This window comes from Leptosomus discolor, chromosome 2, assembly GCF_034619465.1.
Source record: "Leptosomus discolor isolate bLepDis1 chromosome 2, bLepDis1.hap2, whole genome shotgun sequence".
Lineage (NCBI taxonomy): Eukaryota > Metazoa > Chordata > Aves > Leptosomiformes > Leptosomidae > Leptosomus > Leptosomus discolor.
In genome coordinates this window covers 15,813,468-15,833,993 of record NC_141392.1, presented here as the reverse complement: position 1 = coordinate 15,833,993, position 20,526 = coordinate 15,813,468, and the positions used below count along the sequence as shown (strand labels likewise).

General features: G+C 44.1%; 1 protein-coding gene and 1 non-coding gene across 2 annotated transcripts; one reads left to right on the top strand and one right to left on the bottom strand.

Moving 5' to 3' along the window:
• The first annotated feature begins 749 nt into the window (after window positions 1-749).
• On the top strand, window positions 750-17,205 carry HHIPL2 (HHIP like 2). Its single transcript, XM_009960594.2, has 9 exons — window positions 750-1,133; window positions 6,748-7,400; window positions 8,379-8,522; window positions 8,874-9,205; window positions 10,678-10,804; window positions 11,175-11,320; window positions 12,824-12,905; window positions 15,966-16,048; window positions 16,829-17,205. The coding sequence occupies exons 1-9, from the start codon at window positions 750-752 to the stop codon at window positions 17,203-17,205; spliced, it is 2,328 nt and encodes a 775-aa protein (XP_009958896.2).
• A 1,157-nt stretch (window positions 17,206-18,362) lies between these two features.
• TRNAT-UGU (transfer RNA threonine (anticodon UGU)) lies at window positions 18,363-18,435 on the bottom strand. The gene has a single exon. It is a non-coding gene; the product is annotated as a tRNA-Thr (tRNA).
• Window positions 18,436-20,526: the final 2,091 nt, after the last annotated feature.

Here is a 20,526-nt window from a genome sequence, read left to right as displayed (position 1 = left end):
CATTAACTGGGGGCTTGCTCATGCATTCTTCACCACAGGGGGAAAGTGGGCAAAAAAATCTCATGCATCATTAAATCAGTTTAATATCAGCTGGGATCAAACCTACTAAAATCAATTAGCTCAAGTACAGGGTTACCACAGAATAACATGGTTGATTTCAGGTTGTGCTGGTGCCTTAAATGTGTGTTTTCTCCTTTTATTCTTTCTGAATTTCTTCTCATTTTAACCCTGAATGTATACCTGGAGTTGGGGGGTAACAGCAGTATCTGTAAAACTTTTTGTCCTGAAATTACTTGTACATATGGTTAAGTGCTGCCTCAATTTGCTTGTATTTTATGACCTCTATTCAGTCTTTATGAAACCAGACCTGCGTTTGGTGCATTTTAAAAACTGAGTAAAATGGTAGTTAGCAATTGAAAATTATCACTTGTGTTTTGTAAATGGGGAGAGATTATCAGGTTCTGTATATAGGTATCATTTCATATTTTTGTTATTCATATTTCTTGGTGAAGGATTTCTCAGCCAATTTAAACTAAAATGTAGGGATTAGATTTGTGAGTGCTTCTAGGGGCATGAGAAATGTCCAGAGGGGAGGGTTCAGCTATGTGACGTGTGAAATACCAAAGAGGCAGCCCGGAGGGTTTCTCTCCTGCCAAGTAATAAACTTCAGAGAGAAAAAGGGAGAGAGAATGTAAGCAAACCTAAGTGAATGCTGAGCTCTGTGCCTGGTAATTAATAAAACAGAGAGGATGAATGAACCATACTACGAAGTAGTCCAGGATTTCTATACATCTGACCTCAAGAAACCTACACTGAAAGAAGCGAATGTTTGGCCATGCACTGGAAGGACCAGCAGCAGCTCTGCAGTCTCTTTTTTTTTCCCACGTGTCTTTCTTTGCCTCTCTTTGTTGTGCCTGATAGGCAGTCTGCTGGGACATCCACAGTGTCTGGATTATGGGCCACCTTTCCAGCCCCCTTTTCACTTGGAGTTCTGCTCTGCCTATGATACCTTTGGCTGCTGTGACCAGGAGAGAGACAACAGCATTGCAGCAAAATACTGGGACATCATGGATTATATTGATCCCCGGGGGCATAAGCTGTGTGGAAAGTATATCAAAGATATCCTGTGTCAGGTAGGGCAGAAAAACAGTATCTGTATCCTATGCTTTGGGCTGGCTTGGGGGTCAGTTGTGGTTCTGATAGCCTCTTACAGCTAGCTGCGTTGCTGTGAAAAAAGGCAAGGGAGCAGGGGAAAAGTGGGCTGACAGGGTGATGATACCTAATCCTCAGCATACATTTTGCAAAGCGCTTTGTGTAAGTGGCATCACTTTGTGGTATCTGGCAATATATAGTGACGTTTGCTAGCAATAATGATTCATGAAAGCATTGCCTAACGTGGGTGGTGATGGGAATCCTGCTGCTCTTCATTATTTTCTCATAACGAAGGAGAGAGTTCCAGATCGATGTTTGTTTTCTGCTTGCAGCTACTAGGTGCTGGGTTACAAATTCTGCAGGATCTAATGATATGGGAATTATCAGGCAAAGCGTTTGGATCCCTGGACTGCATGAAGGATGTGTTTTGTGTTCCTGCTGAGGATACACCAAATGGTGTGGTTGTTAAAGTAGAACAAAATTTAATAGGCAGCAGTTTCCCACAGCTGCTGCAAGGTCCTGAGGCTTCATTCACTGCATTTTCATCAGTGCTGTCTCCCCACTGTCCACCTGGGTCACGGAAACAGGCATTGTGCAGTGAGAAAAGACCAAAGGCACTATTCTTCCTGAGCTCCCCTGCCTCCCTGCAATTAGAGGGCAGAACTGACCTGCCTTTTTAATAACTATTAGTCATGCAAAGCTGGACTTACTTCATGCCAAAACACAAAGCAGCCAAAAGACACACTTGATCTTACTAAGAATCTTCTAGTTAATGTTTCCTTAGCTCTAAAATACTATCTGTGTACCAAAATGTTTCCACTCTTTTTGGATGTTGGCAAGATTCCGGCATCTCCTTGCAGTGGGGGGCGACACACGCCCTTTCAGCACCAGGGCTGAAAAAAAGTAGCATCAGGGTTGTTTGTCATTTTGCAGTTGGTAAACCAGAAAAAAAGTGTTACAGGTCCTAGCAGAACAACTAGTGTTGGTGTTGTGAAGATTTTTTTTTTATATGTTGCAGTAGAAAAAACACTATAAAAATTACTGTTGCTTCTTTGACTGCTCATTCTGCAGGGCATAATTTAATTTTGCATTTGTTGTAGGAAAAAAAAAAAAACCAACCCCACACCATCCTTAAGTATTGTTACAGATTTTCCAAGTAATAAGCTGTTACTCTTTTCATCTTTTAGAGTAAGATTGCTGTTAAATCTTTGGGGAGGAGCTTGTGATGGTGTTAGCGTTGCTCTTCCTGTTCAAGTTGGTGACAACCATGAAAATGAGGTTGGGTTCTCTGGCAAATATTATTTGGCTGTTGAATTAGTGGAGGAGAAAAGATCTACCAAATAGTTTTGCTTTAGTGATGTCAGTTTGCTGGATCAAATTGTTACTGATGATCTCATGTGGAAGGGATGGAAAACGATGACCTCTCCATTCTACCAGCTCCACAGGATCCTGACAGTTTGTAGTCACTACCTGTGAAATGACATGTTCTTAGTGCCATATCAAACACAAAAAGACTGATGCATATATATCATCGGGATGTAATTGTGCCCAAATGCTTATTTCTGCTGTGTGTGGCAGGACTTCAGGTAAACTGCTGCTGTAACAAGTGCCTTTATTGATATTATTCTTGCGGAACTTGGGACACAAAGATTAGTCTCAGAAGCAATGGTAGACAAAACATAACATAGATTTATTAGCTTTTGTCTTTTGAACAAAACAAATTTCAAAAAAGAGGTGTAGGTGCTTATTGACAAACCTGAATTATCAGTAGCTGATCTAATTTAGCAAAACATTACTTCACATCTTTGGGGGTGATCAGAGTAGTAGTGATGGGTCATAACAAAGCAGCTCGTTCAGTCAGGTGCTTCTTTGCTGCCAAAACCATCAGACAGTAAAAACCAAACTTTTTTCTTTTTTTCCCCCTCAGCCTTCCTGGTGTGGTAATGAGTGGTGTGCTGAGCGTTACACAGAGGAAGCCAGTTTTGGCAACTGCAGCAGTCTCGCTGGTCCCGCAGAGCCCAGGAAGGATGCCGTGGAGTGCACCTTACCTTGGCAGCAGGGCTGTGTGTTTCTTAACAGATAGATGATTAGATGGGGATGGGTTTCCTGCTGTCACTCTAAACCAGACATGTTTCTCTTGGAAACTAAAAGGCTAGAAGAGGCATCTAAAGCGATCTGGCTCTGCTAGTAGAGCTGCTTTGGTTTGCATCTGGCAAGATCTGTGTTTGGTTTTGCTAGCTGTGCTTGTTCTAAGCATTTGTGGGTTTAGAGCCTGACCCTCAGCTGAGTTGTTCTAGCTTAAAAACTAAATATGAAACTCTGAAAACTGCCTGTAATAGTCTTAAGGAGAACGTTGTAACGTTGTGCAAGTCGCATGGCTATAAAAATTCCCTGGATGCGAACCTTGCTCCATGCGCTACAACAGCTGTTTGGCTGATGCCTGAGGGGATGTTTATTCAGAAAACTGCTATAGGAGAGGCTTAAAAAACCAAAAAGGCCAATTAAGCCTTGTTCAAGCTGACTGAAAGCCATGATATTAGCACCGCATAAGAGCTAGTGCAGGGAAAGTAACATACTTTTTAAGCCAGTTTTAATTTGAAAGCTGACTTGATTTCTGAATGCACACTCTTTTTGCAGGGAAACTATTAGAAAACAGCAAAGTATCAACTTGATCTTGTCAGCTTCTGCTCTATAAAGTAGTGGGATTAATTGTATTGTTTCATGCATACTTGAGTGAAATAAAAGCAGACAACCAACAGTGTTTGCAAGGCCACCTAATCCTGAGAGTTCATGTAGATCCTGTGGAGTGGCCTCCATCTTATGTGTCTTGCTGGGCCTGTGTGGTTCAGGAGTTGTTACAGTGTCAGGCAAACACTGCGTGGGAAGCCCAACGGCTGGAAAAGCATGGCAGCTGCTCAGAGGCTATGCTTATTTAGGAGGATGAACTGTAGAAGACCCTTATATTGGAGGCTGTTGGCAGAACAGAGTTGATGGAGCACGGAGGTGGTGAGAATATCCCTTGTTTCAGAGGAAGGTGGTTTTCTCTTCTCAGATTGCTGGTCTGGGGGCTGACTCTGTTCTCACTTATTGAGAGAAAAATGTTTTCAAAGGTATTAATAAAGCAATTGCTTTAGAGGAGCTTTGGACTGCAAGTGACTTGTGCCCAGCGGAGTGGTGAGCCAGCTGCAGCCACACGTTAGCAGGAATGAGGGAGCTTCCCAGGACTCCAAACGCAGCACAGGTTAGGCTCTGTCTGCTCTCCCCCACCTTTCCTTGGTGACACCTTATCAGGCTGTCACCTTGTCTCCTAGTCACTTGAGATCAGCATGGTATTTTGTGAAAACTACGATATAACTAGAAACTGAACATATTCAGGGGGGTGTGAGTGTGAAAGCAGAGAGGGTGAGCAGCGGTGAGTGGGCTCGGTATGTGTCAAGGGAGGAACAGGCCAGACAAGTCTTGTTGAATGCCTCCACCAAAGCTGCTCTCCTTCAAGAAGGTGAGAACAGAAAGGCACTTACATGAACCTTTGGCTTTTGGGGATGGCACATGGGGCCTAATGGTTCATTCCTTGTTCTGGGAAGACCTTAAACATGGGAAAAATGGTGTGGTTCTGTCATCTGGGGCTGGGCTCAGGCTGCGAGGAGAGGCCTGGGGCACTTGGCTCCCCTTTGCAGGCTGGTGATTTCTGATCTGGGAAGAGGAGGGGATGTGAAAGCAACAGAAACCAACTTGTTCCATGCAGCTTTATAATCAAATGGCAGCAATGAAAAGTGCGAAACTCACTATACCACCCAAGAGTTGAAGGGGCTCTGCTACTTAGAAGTCAGATCTGTTCTCAGTAGGGACCAAAGCCCTCAGGCTCCTACGTGAGCAAAGGAAACAGTTTGCTAAGCAAAGTTTGGAATGAGGGTCTGTAGCCTTCACATTAAATATCCTGGAAAGGCTGCTACTTGCACCAAAAAAAAGAAGTCAGTGCTTGTATAACTGCCCCAGATTTGTTTAATAAATTTCGTTTAATGAAGCAGCCTTGTTTAATGAGGTGAAAAAAAATACTAATGTAGGAGTTCTTCATTCTTTGATTGTCTATGTACTTACCTTCCTACATATGTGCCCAATAAAAACTCTGGATAGACTGTTTCAGGCTGCTGGCATGAGAACCAGTAAAATAATCTTTCTGCAGTATTTAGCTCCTTCTGTTTTAACTTCTGCAATGTTAATGCTGATTAAAATAGAGGTGAGATCTTAATGGAAATATTTTATAGAAATTCTGGCTCAGAATTTTTGCAAGATGAGGAATTTAAATTTAGGTACAAATTCAAACACAATGCCTGATTTTCAGTATTTAACCTATATTTTGCACAGCTAAAAACTTAATGATATTTGAAGGGACATGATTTTTTAGATGCATAGCACTTGGAAAATTTTGCCTGCAGTATTTATTTTTTTTGCTGAAGATCACACATAAAGTCAATAGTAGCTACATGAATTGCATAAGATGATATTTACTTACTTGAAATGGTTTTAAATCTCAACTACAGTCTGCTTCAGTGATACTATGCACGCAAGAACATGATTGAAGCTGTACAGCGTCAGACCGGAGATTTAACTTAGCCTGTACGTTTAACCAATGTACCTCTTTAGCACCTACAATGTCTTCTGGCAGAGTTTCACCTCCTTTTTTTTTTTTTTTTTGATGTGTCTCCTGCCAGCTTTATCTAATGCTCCCTCATTTTTCTTCTGGGGGAAAGGGTGAAGAAGTAATCCCTGTGCATCTTCTTAATGTCACCCGTGACATTTACAGACCTCTGTCAGGCTGCTACCCTACTCTGATCACCACTCTGCAAAACTGCTTAGTTCCATCCTAATTAGCTGTTCTGTATCTTTGACTGTCGTTGTAGATTTGCTCTCTCTTTGGAAAGAGGGACCAGAGCTGTGTCAAAGATGAGGGTGAACCTGTGCCTGTTTTTCTTTCTTTCTTTCTTTCCTAACACTTGATTAGACCTAGGTATGGGCTTAAGTAGCTTAAAGTAAAATCTTAAATGTATCTGGAAAAGGCAGTGATGCTGGCTGATGTGAAAGGTGTGTCCAGATTTGGGACTGCTGGTCTGGAGAAGTCTGAAGTACAAAGGCTAACGTTCTCTGTAGTGCAAAGGGTTGCTGCAGTGAGGCAGTTAACAAATTCTTCTCTGAATCTGTTAAGAACATGTTAGAAAGTACCTAGTTCAAAATCTAGCAGGGGAAGCTAAAGGGGATTTCTAAAAGCAAAGATGATAAGAGACCACACAAAGAAATTGCCTTCCACTTCCTTAAAAACATCTAGTAATTGAGAATCCATATCATCCTTAGGCATACTTCTGTTGGGAATAATTTAGGTGCAGCTGATTGCTTTGGTAAAGGAAACAACTGCTGACCTCTAAATCCCCTTTAGCGATGTTCTGAGTGACTTTCTACTAATCTACTTCAAAGATGACTCATTATGTTCTCTGCCTTACTCATTTTTCATTTTATTAACCAGTTTGCTTCCATGAAGGTGTCTTGGCTTCTCCTGAATGTGTGTACATAGCCACATATTTAGTTTCTTTTACTTTGTAGGAATGTTCTCCATATGCTGCACATCTCTATGACGCAGAAAACCCTCGGACACCTCTAAGAAGCCTCCCAGGACTTTGTTTTGACTACTGCTCTGAGTTTCATTTCAACTGCCACTCTGCCATCAGCCTGCTGATGAGTGATAAGCACATCCAAGAATGCTGCGAGACAAACAAGACATACTTTTGCAACCTCCTTCACCTACACGACGAAGACTACTGCTTCCCCAATGTGCTGAAGAACACAGCCCTCAACCGCCACCTGGGCTCGGTGGTGGAGGACCGCAAAGGCTGCCTCCAGCTCTGTCTCACAGAGGTTGCCAACGGCCTGAGGAACCCGGTGCTCATGGTGCACGCGAATGACCGTACCCACCGCATGTTCATAGCTGAGCAGGTGGGCGTGATCTGGGTCTACCTACCTGATGGCAGCCGGCTGGAGGAGCCCTTTCTGGATATTAAAAGTATAGTGCTGGCTACACCGTGGATAGGGGATGAGAGAGGCTTTTTGGGGATGGCTTTCCACCCCAAGTACAAGTATAATGGTAAGTTTTATATCTATTACTCATACGTGGACAAGAACCGAGTGGAAAAGATCAGGATCAGTGAATTGAAGGTTTCAGCATCTGATGTCAACAAAGCTGATCCACTCTCGGAAAGGTAAAGTTCATGTTGAATGCTATTGTATGCCACAATGAGAAATTATTTTTCTTTGTCCCTGTCCTTCCTCCTTGGACAACCTGTACATTCCCAGTCACCCTGGTCCAGGTGTGTGACTGGCCTGCTCTGAAGCTACCAGAGACAGGCTGGCTCAAGCTCGTACAGCAAATTAGAAATGAAACTGAAAATAGGACCGAGGATCTAGGCTTCTAGGTTGTCTTCTCTCTCCATCTTGTGCTCATGTCTTCTAAAAAGCAGTAATAACCTTAAGCCTATTGTGGCATTAACATCTGCACTAGAAGTGTTTTGTACTGTAGGGGAACAGGGATGCTTCACTACAGTACTGTACATTCATTTGATCTGACATGTGTGCACCTGCCCTGTCCCCCTGCTAAGAAAAAAAGCTAATTCTTAGTTATGGAGAAGAATTTGTTAATAGCAGACATTTTCTCTAGAGTTTCACAATCACCGTAAGATGCTTCTGAAGACCTCAAATTCACCAACTGCTTCTCATATAAGAAAGCAGAACCCACCTGCCACAATCAAAATTTAAAGGGCAGCGCGTGTTCCCTGCAGATGAACATATGGTATATTTGTAGTTGTGTTTTCAGATGAGCTGTGACACCCCTGTGCTCGTGGTGGTGGGGAAGCTCTGTAGCACAAGCGGTATTAGTGCAGTGCAGGTCAAACTGTAGCGCATGGAGCAGCCAAAGTGCTGTATGGCTCATGGGAAACATGTTTCCTCAAGGGCTGCTGTACCAAAAGGAGCTCTGGTGGAAAGCAGGCAGGCAGTTTTATGCTGCAGGCGCATGGGAAACAGGATGCAATGCAGCACCGCATTTGACAAAGCTGACAGGTCTGTACAGCTGGGAAATCTTGCTTTCTTCTGTAAAAGAAGTGATGAAGTATTTCTGCAGCCTACCTGAATGTTCAGTCCTTCCCAGTAGCTACATCTGGATTTTTTTTTTTTTTTTCTAGGAATCTTCTGGAGCTTGAGGAACCAGCTGCAAATCATAACGGTGGGCAGCTGCTCTTCGGTGTGGACGGCTATATGTATATATTCACAGGGGATGGAGGGAAAGCTGGAGACCCTTTTGGAAAATTTGGGAATGCTCAGAATAAGTAAGTAGGAGGACAGGTGAAAGCTTTGTGCTTGTTCACCAGGATACAAGGTTTGGAAATCAGACAATGTGGAAGAATACAGTAAGAGTGCTCCCTGAAAGTGCTTGTGCATCTGCAAGTCTGTCCAATGCAGTATTTAGAAAATTACAATTTTACGTTTGGAAAGCTGAGGGACCTCAAGTTGTTTAGAGAGGGGAGTGTGTCTTCTGTGACTTGAGCAGGGTGCAAGACATACCAGCCACTGGTTTATTTCTTTTGGACAGGTAACTTTGGCAAGGGGGAAGATGAAGAGATTTCTTTGTGTTTTCAGTTGGATCTCATGCTGATCTCTCTTCCTGTCGTTCTCTTTAGGAGTACTTTGTTGGGAAAAGTCTTGAGGATTGATGTGGATGGAAAAAGCCCTGATGGAAAGCCTTATTGCATCCCTCCTGATAATCCCTTTGTGTCTGATCCCAAGGCCTGCCCTGAGGTTTACGCTTATGGGGTCAGGAATATGTGGCGCTGTGCGGTTGACCGAGGGGACCCTGTCACGAAAAAGGGAAGAGGGAGGATATTCTGTGGGGATGTTGGGCAGAACAGGTTTGAAGAAATCGACATCATTGTTAAAGGGGGGAACTATGGCTGGAGAGCAAAGGAGGGATTTGAATGCTACGACAAAAAGCTTTGCCACAATTCCTCTTTGGGTAAGGAAGAAGTTTCTTATAGAAGTTTCCTTTATTATACCTGTGTATTTAGTGGACTATAGCACCATTTTTTCAGTGAAGCTAAATAATCCTGTGTTGTGTGTTAAATGGAGATTATTTACTTCCGAAGAGCAGAAATCCCTTCTCCCCAGCCCTGCAGTGTTGGTACGAAATGATGCCCTGCTTATTCAGGGAATTCCCTGCCACATGCTGCATTTGACAAGGTGTTTAGGGTCAAAGCCTGCGCCTTTTGCAGCCAGAGTTTTCCCAGGGAAGTCAGGAAGGCAATAGATTGGGTTTAAGTAGAAAAGCAATATTGTGTTTTCTTCAGAAGCTCTGAGCCATGGCTATGGCTAAGGAGAGTGAACCAGGCTGATGCTGAGACCCTGAAACAAATTCTGGAATTTCTGGAAGAGGCAGTGTGTCCTAGCAAGTAGGGGGCTTCAGCAGAACATCCAAAAGCTGTGCTGTGGGTCTGACTGTAGGTGTGATGGACAAACTCACTTGCTGCTTTTAAAAAATAGCAGATAATAGTGATCTTTGTAAAGATCTTTGGAAAGCATGGTAGAAGAACTGGGTATCGTTACCATGTTCCTTAAGCTGTGGGAGGAAAACACCTGGTCTCAAGCTCGTGTAGATGTTTCTGAAACATTTGTGTGAACAGGCAAGCGTAGAGCATGTGTTATCAACATTTCTTCTCTGCTGCTGGTACCCATATGGCTCTCAAGTTTTTTTGTTTGGTTGTTTTTTTAATGACCCAATCCACAATTGACAACAAAACTGAATTAGATTTTGCTGTTAATCTACAATTTCTAATTAATTCCATTTGTGATCTTTATTCTCATCATTAAAGATTAAAGACAAGCTACTTGATCCAGGGGGAAAAAAGTGAGGACAAAACTAAAATTTTGTGTGACCTGATATTCAACCTGAGAAAGGACTGAGTTCAATTTTAACATTTCCAGAGGCAAAGCCTTTCTTTTGAAAGTCTCATGACGTAAAATGGAGGTACCACACTTATGCATGTTCTGTGCTGAGAATGTCAGCAAACCTCTGAAGGTGTTGAGTTAACTTGCAATTATTTGATCTTACTACCTTCTCTAACTATACTCAAACTTGTAAACCCTGCAAAAAGGATTGGTGCAGTCACAAACCTGTAAGATAATACTTCCTGCAGGCTGATACCTTTCTGCATTGCTCGCTTGATGTAGGGAACCTTGGTCCTATGTGTTATGGAAGCTCATCATGACTAAGCCTTGATAAGCAACTACACACAGAGCTCCTTAAAGCCCTTGGCTCTGTTCTGTCCTGGAGCAAATCACTGAATTCCCACTGAAATTTAACTATGCTGTTTGTTCAACTGTACTGGTCCGTCTAGTGGTTTTTGTGCCCATTGGTGTCATTGAGCCGTTGCTTTTTGATGCTCTCTGGATGTAAATTTCCTCATTTTTTTGTTCTTCTGTGTTTAACAGATGACATTCTTCCAATATTTGCATATGGCCGCAATGTGGGGAAGTCAGTCACTGGAGGTTATGTATACAGAGGATGTGAATCGCCTAATTTGAACGGCCTTTATATTTTTGGGGATTTCATGAACGGGTGAGACTAATTATTTTCTCTGCAGCTCCCATTCTGTATCCACATTTGCCTTATCTGGGCAAATAAGCATACTGGACCATCCTGAAATCTTTTGAGCTGAAGCAAATGAGAACCTCAGATGTCAGTGCATTAGATTAAGTTGTCTGTTTGACTATTATAATAACATTTTGGTTGGAATCTAAACTTCCTCCAATTTAAAGTCCTTAGGATAGGTTTGCTTTTCTCCAGGTCTTTTTCCAAAAGACAACCATTAAAGCAAGTCAACAGTCAGGGTCCTCACTGACTTTTTTTTTTTCAGTAACGCATGATTTTGACAGGAACTAATCTTGATAATGGGAACGTAAAACACAGGGTTTTATTTTTCATCTAGTCGACTTATGGCTTTACAGGAAGATGAGAAGACACGTAAGTGGAAGAAGCAAAATATCTGCATTGGCAGCACAAGAACTTGTGCTTTCCCTGGAATGATCAGTTCTTACAGCAAATTCATCATCTCATTTGCTGAGGATGAAGCAGGTAACCACACCGTTATTGGAAACTGTACTGTCAGCTGTAGGGCAAACATGTAAAGTTATGTTGCTCCTCACATGTTACTAGAGAGCAGGCACTGCAAAACAGGTTTGTCGCTATCTCAGCACAGCAGGTAGGGTTGGTATGTGATCCGGAGAGGTCTCTTGCCCTGTGAGGCTAACACAGGTCAGCTGGATGGAGAGCTCTGGAGACAGTGCAGTCCGTATGCTCCAGGTTCTCTAAGGAGTTTGAACTCCTGTTTGTTTCAGCCTTTCCCTGTCCTTTTATTGTTGTTCGCTTATGCTGTTTCATTAATGAAAAAACTATATCATTGCAGTTTGTTCTTTCGTTGTAACTCGCTTGAGTTCTTACAGTTTATCTGAATTTCCTCCGCTTCATTAGTATAAATTCATCAGTCTTACTCACAACAGCAACACTTCACACTTTGGATTATAGACTAAGGCTTTATCTGGGGATGAGGAAAACCACTCATTTTAAAGTTTAGTGGAAATGTCTTGGTGCGTAGGTTTATTGCCATGCTAATGATGACCAGATCGCTCACCAAGGTGAAAGTACCAGTGCATACTTTCTTCACTTTTGTACAGCCTCCTGCCAGAGAGCTATGTAATACAAGAAGTGGCTGCAAATTTTTTGAGAACACAGATGTGCTCTAGTGAGCTGTGATGCTTCACAATTCAGTAGAAAGGAGATTTGCTTGTAATGAAAAGATCCTAGATTGTCTGGCTAGCATATTCTGTCAAAGATGCAGGGAGATGCAGGCTTTGTTGTGAAATACGTACAATTTTTAACTCTTCTAACAACATGTGGAGTGAGTGGATGTTAAATGTCTCTTCTACTGGTGGTTCTTTCAGAAACCAATATGATGGTGTCATGTAACCTGAGAAACAACAGTTTTACCTCTTTTGCAAGCTGCTATAATTTGCCTGAATATTGTCCTAGTGGGTGCTGATGAAGAGGCATGAAGAGTAGTTGCTCTCCTCAGCAACCACACAGGAACAAGAAGCTTCTGTCTTCCATGGATTAGCCAATTTAGCTCTTGTTGGATTTTTTTGGTACAACTGTGAGACAGTTAAATATTTGTTGTGTGGTCTTCCCCTCTATTTGTAGCTTCTGGCTGCTTCTTTGGTACAAAAAGTTTAAAAAAACATGTATTTGTACAGAGGAAAGTTACCTTTTGGAGGACCACTGACATGAGGTAATGAAGGTCTTGCTCGGGCACCGTGCTTGATCAAGAGCTGCTGGTTCCGCGTGGAACCCTGCTGCAACCAAGAGATCATTTGGTGTCCCTGGGAGTCCACCTGCACAGGCCAGGGTGAGACCAAAGCCCACTTCTTGGAAGTAAACACGACTGAGGGAGTGACTGAAGGGGTTTTCTTTTCTGACCACGTGAATTAGTGAAGAGCCAGGAAAGAGAGGGAAATGGAGAACTGGGATTCAGCTTGGGCACTTAAGTCTGAGACTGGTTTTCTTTTTTTCCCTTCCATTTAGGTGAGCTGTATTTTATGTCTACTTCTTATCCCAGTGCGTATGTACCACATGGATCACTCTACAAGTTTATTGATCCTGCAAGGTTAGTAATTAAAGATGTTTTTCCATGCCAAATTCTTCTATAATCACCATGCATTCTCCAGCTATCACAGTAGAAAGAACGCTAAGTACTACTGATATATAATCTCACTGACCTCCACATCCAGTCCTTGAGTTTTGTTCACCCACTGTACATCTGGTGCAACTTTAATCATTTTAGTGAATTTATTCCTCACTCATCATATCTGTGCACCCAGAAATAGACAGAGTTCAGATCCCTTAAAGGTCTGGGACAGTAAGGATCAAAATAATGTCTCCTTGGTTGCATATCTGAAGTATAGCCCAGTGGTGTTCTAAAAGTGACAGTCCATGTCCTTCAGGGTCATGACATCAAATATCCATGACGCACTTTCATATAAATAAATTGCACTCCACAGTTTAGTTTTCTTCATGAAGAAGAGTGAAACCTGGTGATTCATGCAGTGTTCAAATCCTAATTGCAGCCTGAACCTGAGTTTTTCCAAGCAAAATGTTTTTTTTCCCCATTAAGCAGTTATTCCTACTGAAGTCTGTTTTTACAATAATAAGCACGCTTATATAATTTTTTCCCTTGCCAAGCTTGTGGATCATGCTAAAAAGCATTAAATGAATTTCAAATCACCCTGTAAAGTAGATACAGTACTAATGTGTCTGTGCTGTTGTCGAAATCTCAGAAACTTAACAAAATGAAGAAAACAAGTTATGTTTTCTTTGGAAGTTAAATCCAGAAGTAGAGCATTAACTCAAGCTCTGTACCAAGGTGATGGGAATAGGAACTTGAGTCTTTTACTTGCTGTAACTACTTGAGGACATTCCTGCTTTTAACAGCTTATTGTCTGCCAGGAAGCTTTTGAACTGCATTCACTGCGGCTGACCAAAATGTAACATTTTCAACTAAAATAAAAATTAAAATTTGTGAGCTAGCATAAACATCAGGAGTTTGAGCGTGCTGTATTTCACAAAAGAAAAAAAAGCCCTGCAGTCCCTATGCTGCTCCTTAATATGCCATGAAGACTATCAGGATGATAAATCCTCTCCTCTCCCACTGTAGAGGGAGAAATGCAGCTTTCTGTGCCACAAGCAGCCTGCGGGAGCCCTTCCAGGAGGCTGCCTGCCTGCAGACTGGTGTGCAGTAATGCACCATGCCATCATGACTCCACGGGGGGCAGCAAGCCCCTGCCAGAGGTGCGGTGGTTTCACTGCTCAGAAGGGCTTACTAGGAAGAAGCCAGCTCTTCCCTGTGCTTTTGGAGCTGCATATCCATCACTTCCAGAGCAGGACAAGGCACTTCCCTTGGCTCTTTGGAATTTATTCTTGTATTTTCTGGTTCCCCTTGACCTTAGCCTGGATGCTGCTCTGCTCAGCTTTGCCCTTCTCTGTTTGCTTAAGCACTTTGCAAGCTTGTCCAGGGTGTGCAAAGCACTGACTGCTCCTCCGGAGGCTAAGCTTGCTTGGCCCTGGAGCAGAGTCCTGACACCTCCAGATCCTGGGTTATATTCTGGCCTCCTGATTGTGTCACGAGCAGAGATTTTTTTTTTTTTTTTCCTTATTTGCATTTTAATGCTGTTTATAGGATTTTTCTGTTTCCATCTCACTGTGAGCAGTGGCTGGGATAACTGGCTCCTCTGACGGGCGCAGTCCCAGTCTGTCCAGCCCAGACACTCGCTGCTTCCTGCCTGCGCTTTGGCAAGCACGCTGGCCAGGGCAGCAATCCACACAAATGCCTGCTTCAAAACCTTGGCTGGGCCACTGCCATCTACCTGATGGCAACTCTAACCTTCCCTAGGAACCTCCCAGGAAAACTGATGGCAGCAGTACCCTGTGTGTCCACCTCAGCTTGCCCCTCCGGCAGCGCTCTCGGAGACAGCGGAGTGGCTGGTGTGCCTCTGCCTGGATTGGCACCAAATCCCCTCAGTCAGGTGTGGAGAGAAGAGATGTTAGAAGATGCTTTAAAAGTTAGAGAGGAGTGAGGGGGGGTGAACCATACCACCACCACCCAAAAAGCCCCAGGAGCAATATAACAGCCCTGCTTTAGTATTTTTTTTTTTAATTTAAATGGTATGGAGGGAGCACTTGGCTGTTGCCCCTGTCTGAAGGAGAACGCTGCTCACAAGAAAATGTGATGCTTTAGGTCATGCTTTGCTTTGCTCTGTGCTGTCAAGCATGCCAAATTGGAAGAGCCTGTTCTTATTTGTCCTACAGCAGTTCCCTTGGTGGGTAACAGAACACAGGTCTGCTCTTCCTTGTTACCCCTCTTCCTGTCGTTTAACATGTGACAACTTTACTTCGGGGAAAATATGCTTTTTTTTTTAATGGGTGCTTTTGTACTGTGGGAGGTTGTCAGGGAACAGCAGGAGAGGAACGTGGACGCGTTTTGTTTGCAGTTGTTTCTTCCTCCTTGCTTACCCATTCCTTCCCATTCTCACCCCTCTTGCCGCAGCACTGTGTTGTGCCAGAAGTGGAACCCTTTGAAGGTCACACTAACTTTCACGGGGCAGTGTGGGAATATTGTGCTGCATGTACAGAGATCCTTACACTGCACCATGAGCGAGTGGAAAGCACTGTCGCTGACAAGCCTTATGTGCGGGAATGAGACTCTTCCACTTCAAGGGGGGAGGCATGAGCCAGTATGGGTGAGGGCAGCCCAAAGTGACTGATTGTCTAAAGCTCGGCCCATGCATCCGCCAGGCTTCTAGAAGCAGCGTTGAGCTGTGCCTCCAGCAGCACAGACATGCAGCCGAACACACCTAATCAGCACCCTTGAATTCATCAGTGGGGCAGGCCAGCATCTCACACACAAACCAGCTATCGATGCTGGATGAAGACAGTCCAGATTGCTTGATGGCAGAAGGTTGACCAGAAGGGTGGTAGAAGAGAAGCTGCAGCCTTCCAGCTGCTATTGCTATTCAGACGGGGATTTTATGGCTTGCAGTCCTGAGTTAGGCTCTTAAATTCCACCTACATTGCACTCCAGGTGCCTAAAGTGCTTTCATGCCTCTTCCAGCAGAGGCAAACTTCCTTAACAATCTGTGAGATATCTGCATATGGCTTTCTGTTTTTCAAGGAGAGCTCCACCAGGGAAGTGTAAATACAAGCCTGTTCCAGTGAAAACAAAGAGTAAACGGATACCATTTGTTCCACATGCAAGTAAGTTGTTAGGCTTTAATTTTACTGAGAAGCAAAACATATAACCATCTTAGAGGCATGTCTCTAGCAGTCTTAAAAACTAAAGCACTGAGCAGGAGCAATCTTGAAGTTAGCTTATCACATTTAATGTGTACTTCTGTTACCTACTAGATGCCATGCCTTTTCTTAATCCCAGTATCTGATTTTTTTTTTTTCTAAGTGTTGCCATTGTAAATGGACAATGTAAATAATGTAAATAGTGTAAGGGAACTGATGGCTTTGATTCAGGTATTGGATTTGATCCGGAAAGCTCTGAGCACCATGACAAGCTCCTTGAGTCAAATAATCTTCCTCTGTAAATCTAGGGGAGTCCATCTTCCTTTCTCCTGGCCTTTTTCTATCTGATGTCCTCTGCAACTATGGCAGGGGTTACATCTCACTGAGTTAGAAACAGTATTTAGCAAGTCGAGGTTATCTTGTCCGGGATTTCCAGGTACTAGTGCAACGTGAAAAATTCATATTAAGCCTGCCAAAGAATGGTGAAAGGTTTCATCATATTCTGTTTGGACTTACTTTCCTTAAATAAACATTCATCATTTCTAAAATTAAACAAATTTTATTTCCAAGCAACCCAAAGCTCTTTTGATGGAAGAAAGGAGGTTTATGTAGTGTGTATTCTTTCAGCATGTCAGCTATTGTTCTTTAACTGTAGCTCTAATAAGCATTTATATCGGTCATATCTCTGAATTAGCCTTTTGCCTGAAAGCAGGGATGCTGAACCATGTTAATTACTTTCCTCAGAGACTGTCCTTGAGCTGCTCAATGAACCTTCAACAACCAAGCCTCCGAAAAAATCTTCTATCCCTACTGCAGCTATCCCAACAGTTTTTTCTAAGAAAGCTAAAAAGAACCCATCCACCAAAATAAAAGCATCAACAGTGAAACCAGCTCCATCTGGTAAAAAGAGACAGAAAATCAAAGCTGAGGCTAAATCTCACAAGCCAAAGCAGGATAAGAAGGTTGCACACATTTCCAGAACTACACCAGCACCACCTTTGCAAAAAAATCAGAGCTCCCACCTGAGCAGAACCAAGAAGCTTCTTCCAAAGAAAGCAGTGCTAGCTAAGGAAAAACTGGAGAAGAGGAGGAAGGGGAGTAAATTAAGAAACCGCTTTTGAAGCTCAGTGATGTCTCAGAAAAAACAAGTCACTTCTTATAAGACGGTGAAACAAATGTTTTAATTAGAGACCAAATAAAAGAGAATCAGCTGACTTGTAATGCCGGTGCTCCCAGGTGTGCCTCCGTTAATGTCAGTGTTAGCAGTCTCTGTATATGTTCTATTAAACCTTAACAGCACCAGCCTCCTGGTATTAACTTGCTTAGCAAATCCTGCTGTGATGTCTTTTTCTGACATACGTAGTTATGAGAGTCTCTGATGGACATTCACTGGTAAGATTTGGCTGTGTATGACTGTCTAATAAATCCAAGTGCCTCCAACTTTCAGGACTTGTATCTTTTATCTAAGAATATGAAATTGACATGTCAATAACCTCACCTTTCTCTTATTTTTTGTCGTTTAACTGAAATGCAGTGAAAAGTGTATTTTAAGACTAGTTGTCTTTCAGACAATTACATTTTTTTTAAGCAGTATTTTTTCAAGGTATGGATCACCTGCAGGTTCCAAAGGATTCAGTAAGGGCTGGAAGTGTTCAGCAAATCTGAAAAACAAAGAAACAAACAAAATCAAAGCAACAGAAGCCAAGCAACCCTCAAAAACCCTAGTTACAGCTGAGCAAGCGCATCCTGTGCTGCTGGAGAGGATCTCCTGGCTCAAGGTAAGGGCTGGGCATGGGGTCACTGGCTGTAGCTCTCCCTGGCTGAGCCTCTTCTCTTGCCTGGGAGCAGCGCGGGTTTAGAGCCAAACTGGAGGGGTGCTCCATCGTACGTAGGGTGCCCTATGAAACTGAGGTGCAGCGGGGTGCTGAAAGGAGAATGGGGAGAGAACCGTGGGGCTGCAGTGCCCAGAGGTGGGGCAGCGCCAAACCTCTAATGTTCTTTTCCAGAGAAGTGTATTTATGTGCGTAGTGGAGCCGGGGCTTGGCTTAAGGCTCCTACTCTTGGCCTAAAAGGGAGCTAAAGCGCATGACATCATTTTGCAGTTTCAACGCGATGTTTGCCGCCACCTTCGGGATGCAAAAGCAGCATCGCTCCACCCCGCGTGCCTGACCGCCGTCCCCTCCCCTCTGCCCCCGCGGAGGCGGCTCCGCGGGTGCGGAGCGAAGGTCGCGGAAAAAGGCAAAACGTGAAGGGTTTTGAAAAACACTTTCACTTCGCAAGGCCCCAGCGAGGATCGAACTCGCGACCCCTGGTTTACAAGACCAGTGCTCTAACCACTGAGCTATGGAGCCACCTATCAATTCCACTCCTGCCGACGCCTCCTGTCCCTCGCCACGGGCCGCCCGCCCTCGCTGCCTGCCGCCGCCCGCGGGGTTCCGCACCCCTCTTGCCGTACGAACGCGACGCGGCAGGCAGGCAGGGCGGCGGGTGGCCCCGGGGCAGGCCCGGGAGGGCGCTGCGCGGCAGCCCGCTAGGCCCCAGGCGGGCACCGGCCTCCTGCTGCTCGCCCCTCCGTCCCGCCTTCCCGCCTGGGCGTTCGCCCGCGGTAGCGCAAGCAGAGGCGGAGGTGCCGGGAGCTCCACCCGGGCCCCCTCACAGCCCCAGCGGGCCCCCTCACAGCCCCAGCGGGCCCCCTGCCCCTTGGGGCTCTCTGGGGGCCATTCACCTGCGACACCCCCGGCGCGGAGCCAGGCCCCCGGAATTGCCCCCACACCCGTTTGCAAAGCAAAAGCTGCCCGTGGTGCAAGTGTCTGTGTGTGAGAATCCAAACCCTCGCCCCCGCCGAGCACGCTCACCCCTATGGCTCGGCCTGAGGGTAGACATGGGTGCCCTTCCCCGCTTTATCGAAGGGCGGGTGCACCTGCTCCAGATTTAGAGTAAAACTGCCACTGCAGTGAGTTGAGGGCTGCTAGAGGGTTGCTTCAAGGCTTGCTTCGGTGTTCTTTGGGCCCCAGGCCGCGTAGCAGTGTCCTCCAGGCTGTGAGGGAGGGAGCGGTTGCTCCCCGTGGTGGGAGCCGAGTCAAGATTTTGGGAGGTAAGGCTGGACAGCATATGGTTTTGTGCAAAGTGGAGGCGGAAAAAAAGTCAGTTTAAATGGAGAGATTATAATCAACTTGGTGTTCAAAATCTTCTCAGGTTTTGTGAAAGAACTGCGACAGAAAAACATGTTTAATTATCTTGCAAATAAACCACAAGTCTAGATTGACTAGGATGTGAACTCAATGGCAAGACAGGTATTGTGTAGCCTTCATGTCTCTTTTAATTTTTACAGAGTGAGAAGTTATGAAACCACTGAAGATAATCTCCTTTTCTTTGCATAAAAGAGCAAGTCTGTCACATGCAGCCCTCCTCCATGAAAGTTTAGGTGAAGGTGAAAAGGTAAGCTGTGGAGAGGAAATTGAGAGACACCGCTATGGAGTAATAAATCTGAGCAGTTCTGCTGCATGCTGGAGTCATATTCTAGAAAAGCAGACATGATTTGCTGGGTGCAAGCCTCAAACTGTGTGTGACCGAAAGTAAAGCTCATTGAAATGAGAATAGACAGAAAAAGCTGCATTAAGGAGTTAAAGACCTTTCATCTATGCCACACTCTACAAATCATCAACTAGGTCAACTTCCTTGTTTTTTTTTTTTTTTTTTTAAATTTCACCTTCTCTTTAAATGGATATGATCTCTGTGGACAAACTAGACCAGTTCTGGTGAACTCTGTCTTGTTGTTTATGTAAGACACTAAAATTACTTTAAAATATCTGCTTTTGACCTCTAATGTGGCAGCTGATAAATTTGTGAAGTTTCACATTTCTTTGATGGTCCCTTTTTTTCCCTTCCCTTTGAAGATAGGGACTCTTTAGAGTTGGTAAATCTCTGCTAATGCCTCAGGGAACTGAAGTATAAGCATAGCTTGTTTTATAACCTTAAAGTAGGTAGAAGCAGAACTGTCTTACGCTTTTCCTGCTGTAAGACAAACCTACCTTCATCAGTCTAACAGAGGGTGAGACATACTCTGAGAACAGGAGAGTGTTGAAATCAAGTTTTCTGTGGTCGCATGGCTACCTGTCACTATTGGGTTTTAACTTAAGTGCAAACTCTGTAACTGCTGTGGTTGCCCTGCTTCCAGATTCCTTTTGCTGCCTGCTTAGAGCTCACTGCAAGGTGGGCTACGCTTCAAATGCTGTGTAGCTGACAGAGTCTTAGTCAGGCACCCTGATGGAAGTACCATGCTATCAGTGAGCCCTCTAAGAGCTTCTCTTTGTAATGCAAATAAGACACTTCTAGGATGCAGTTCATCTCACCTGAAAGGTAAACCTCTGAAGTCATCTGAATCGTGGTCTAGAAGTGCTTGTTTCTCAATTGACTGTGAAGGGAGTCGGTGCTGGAAATGC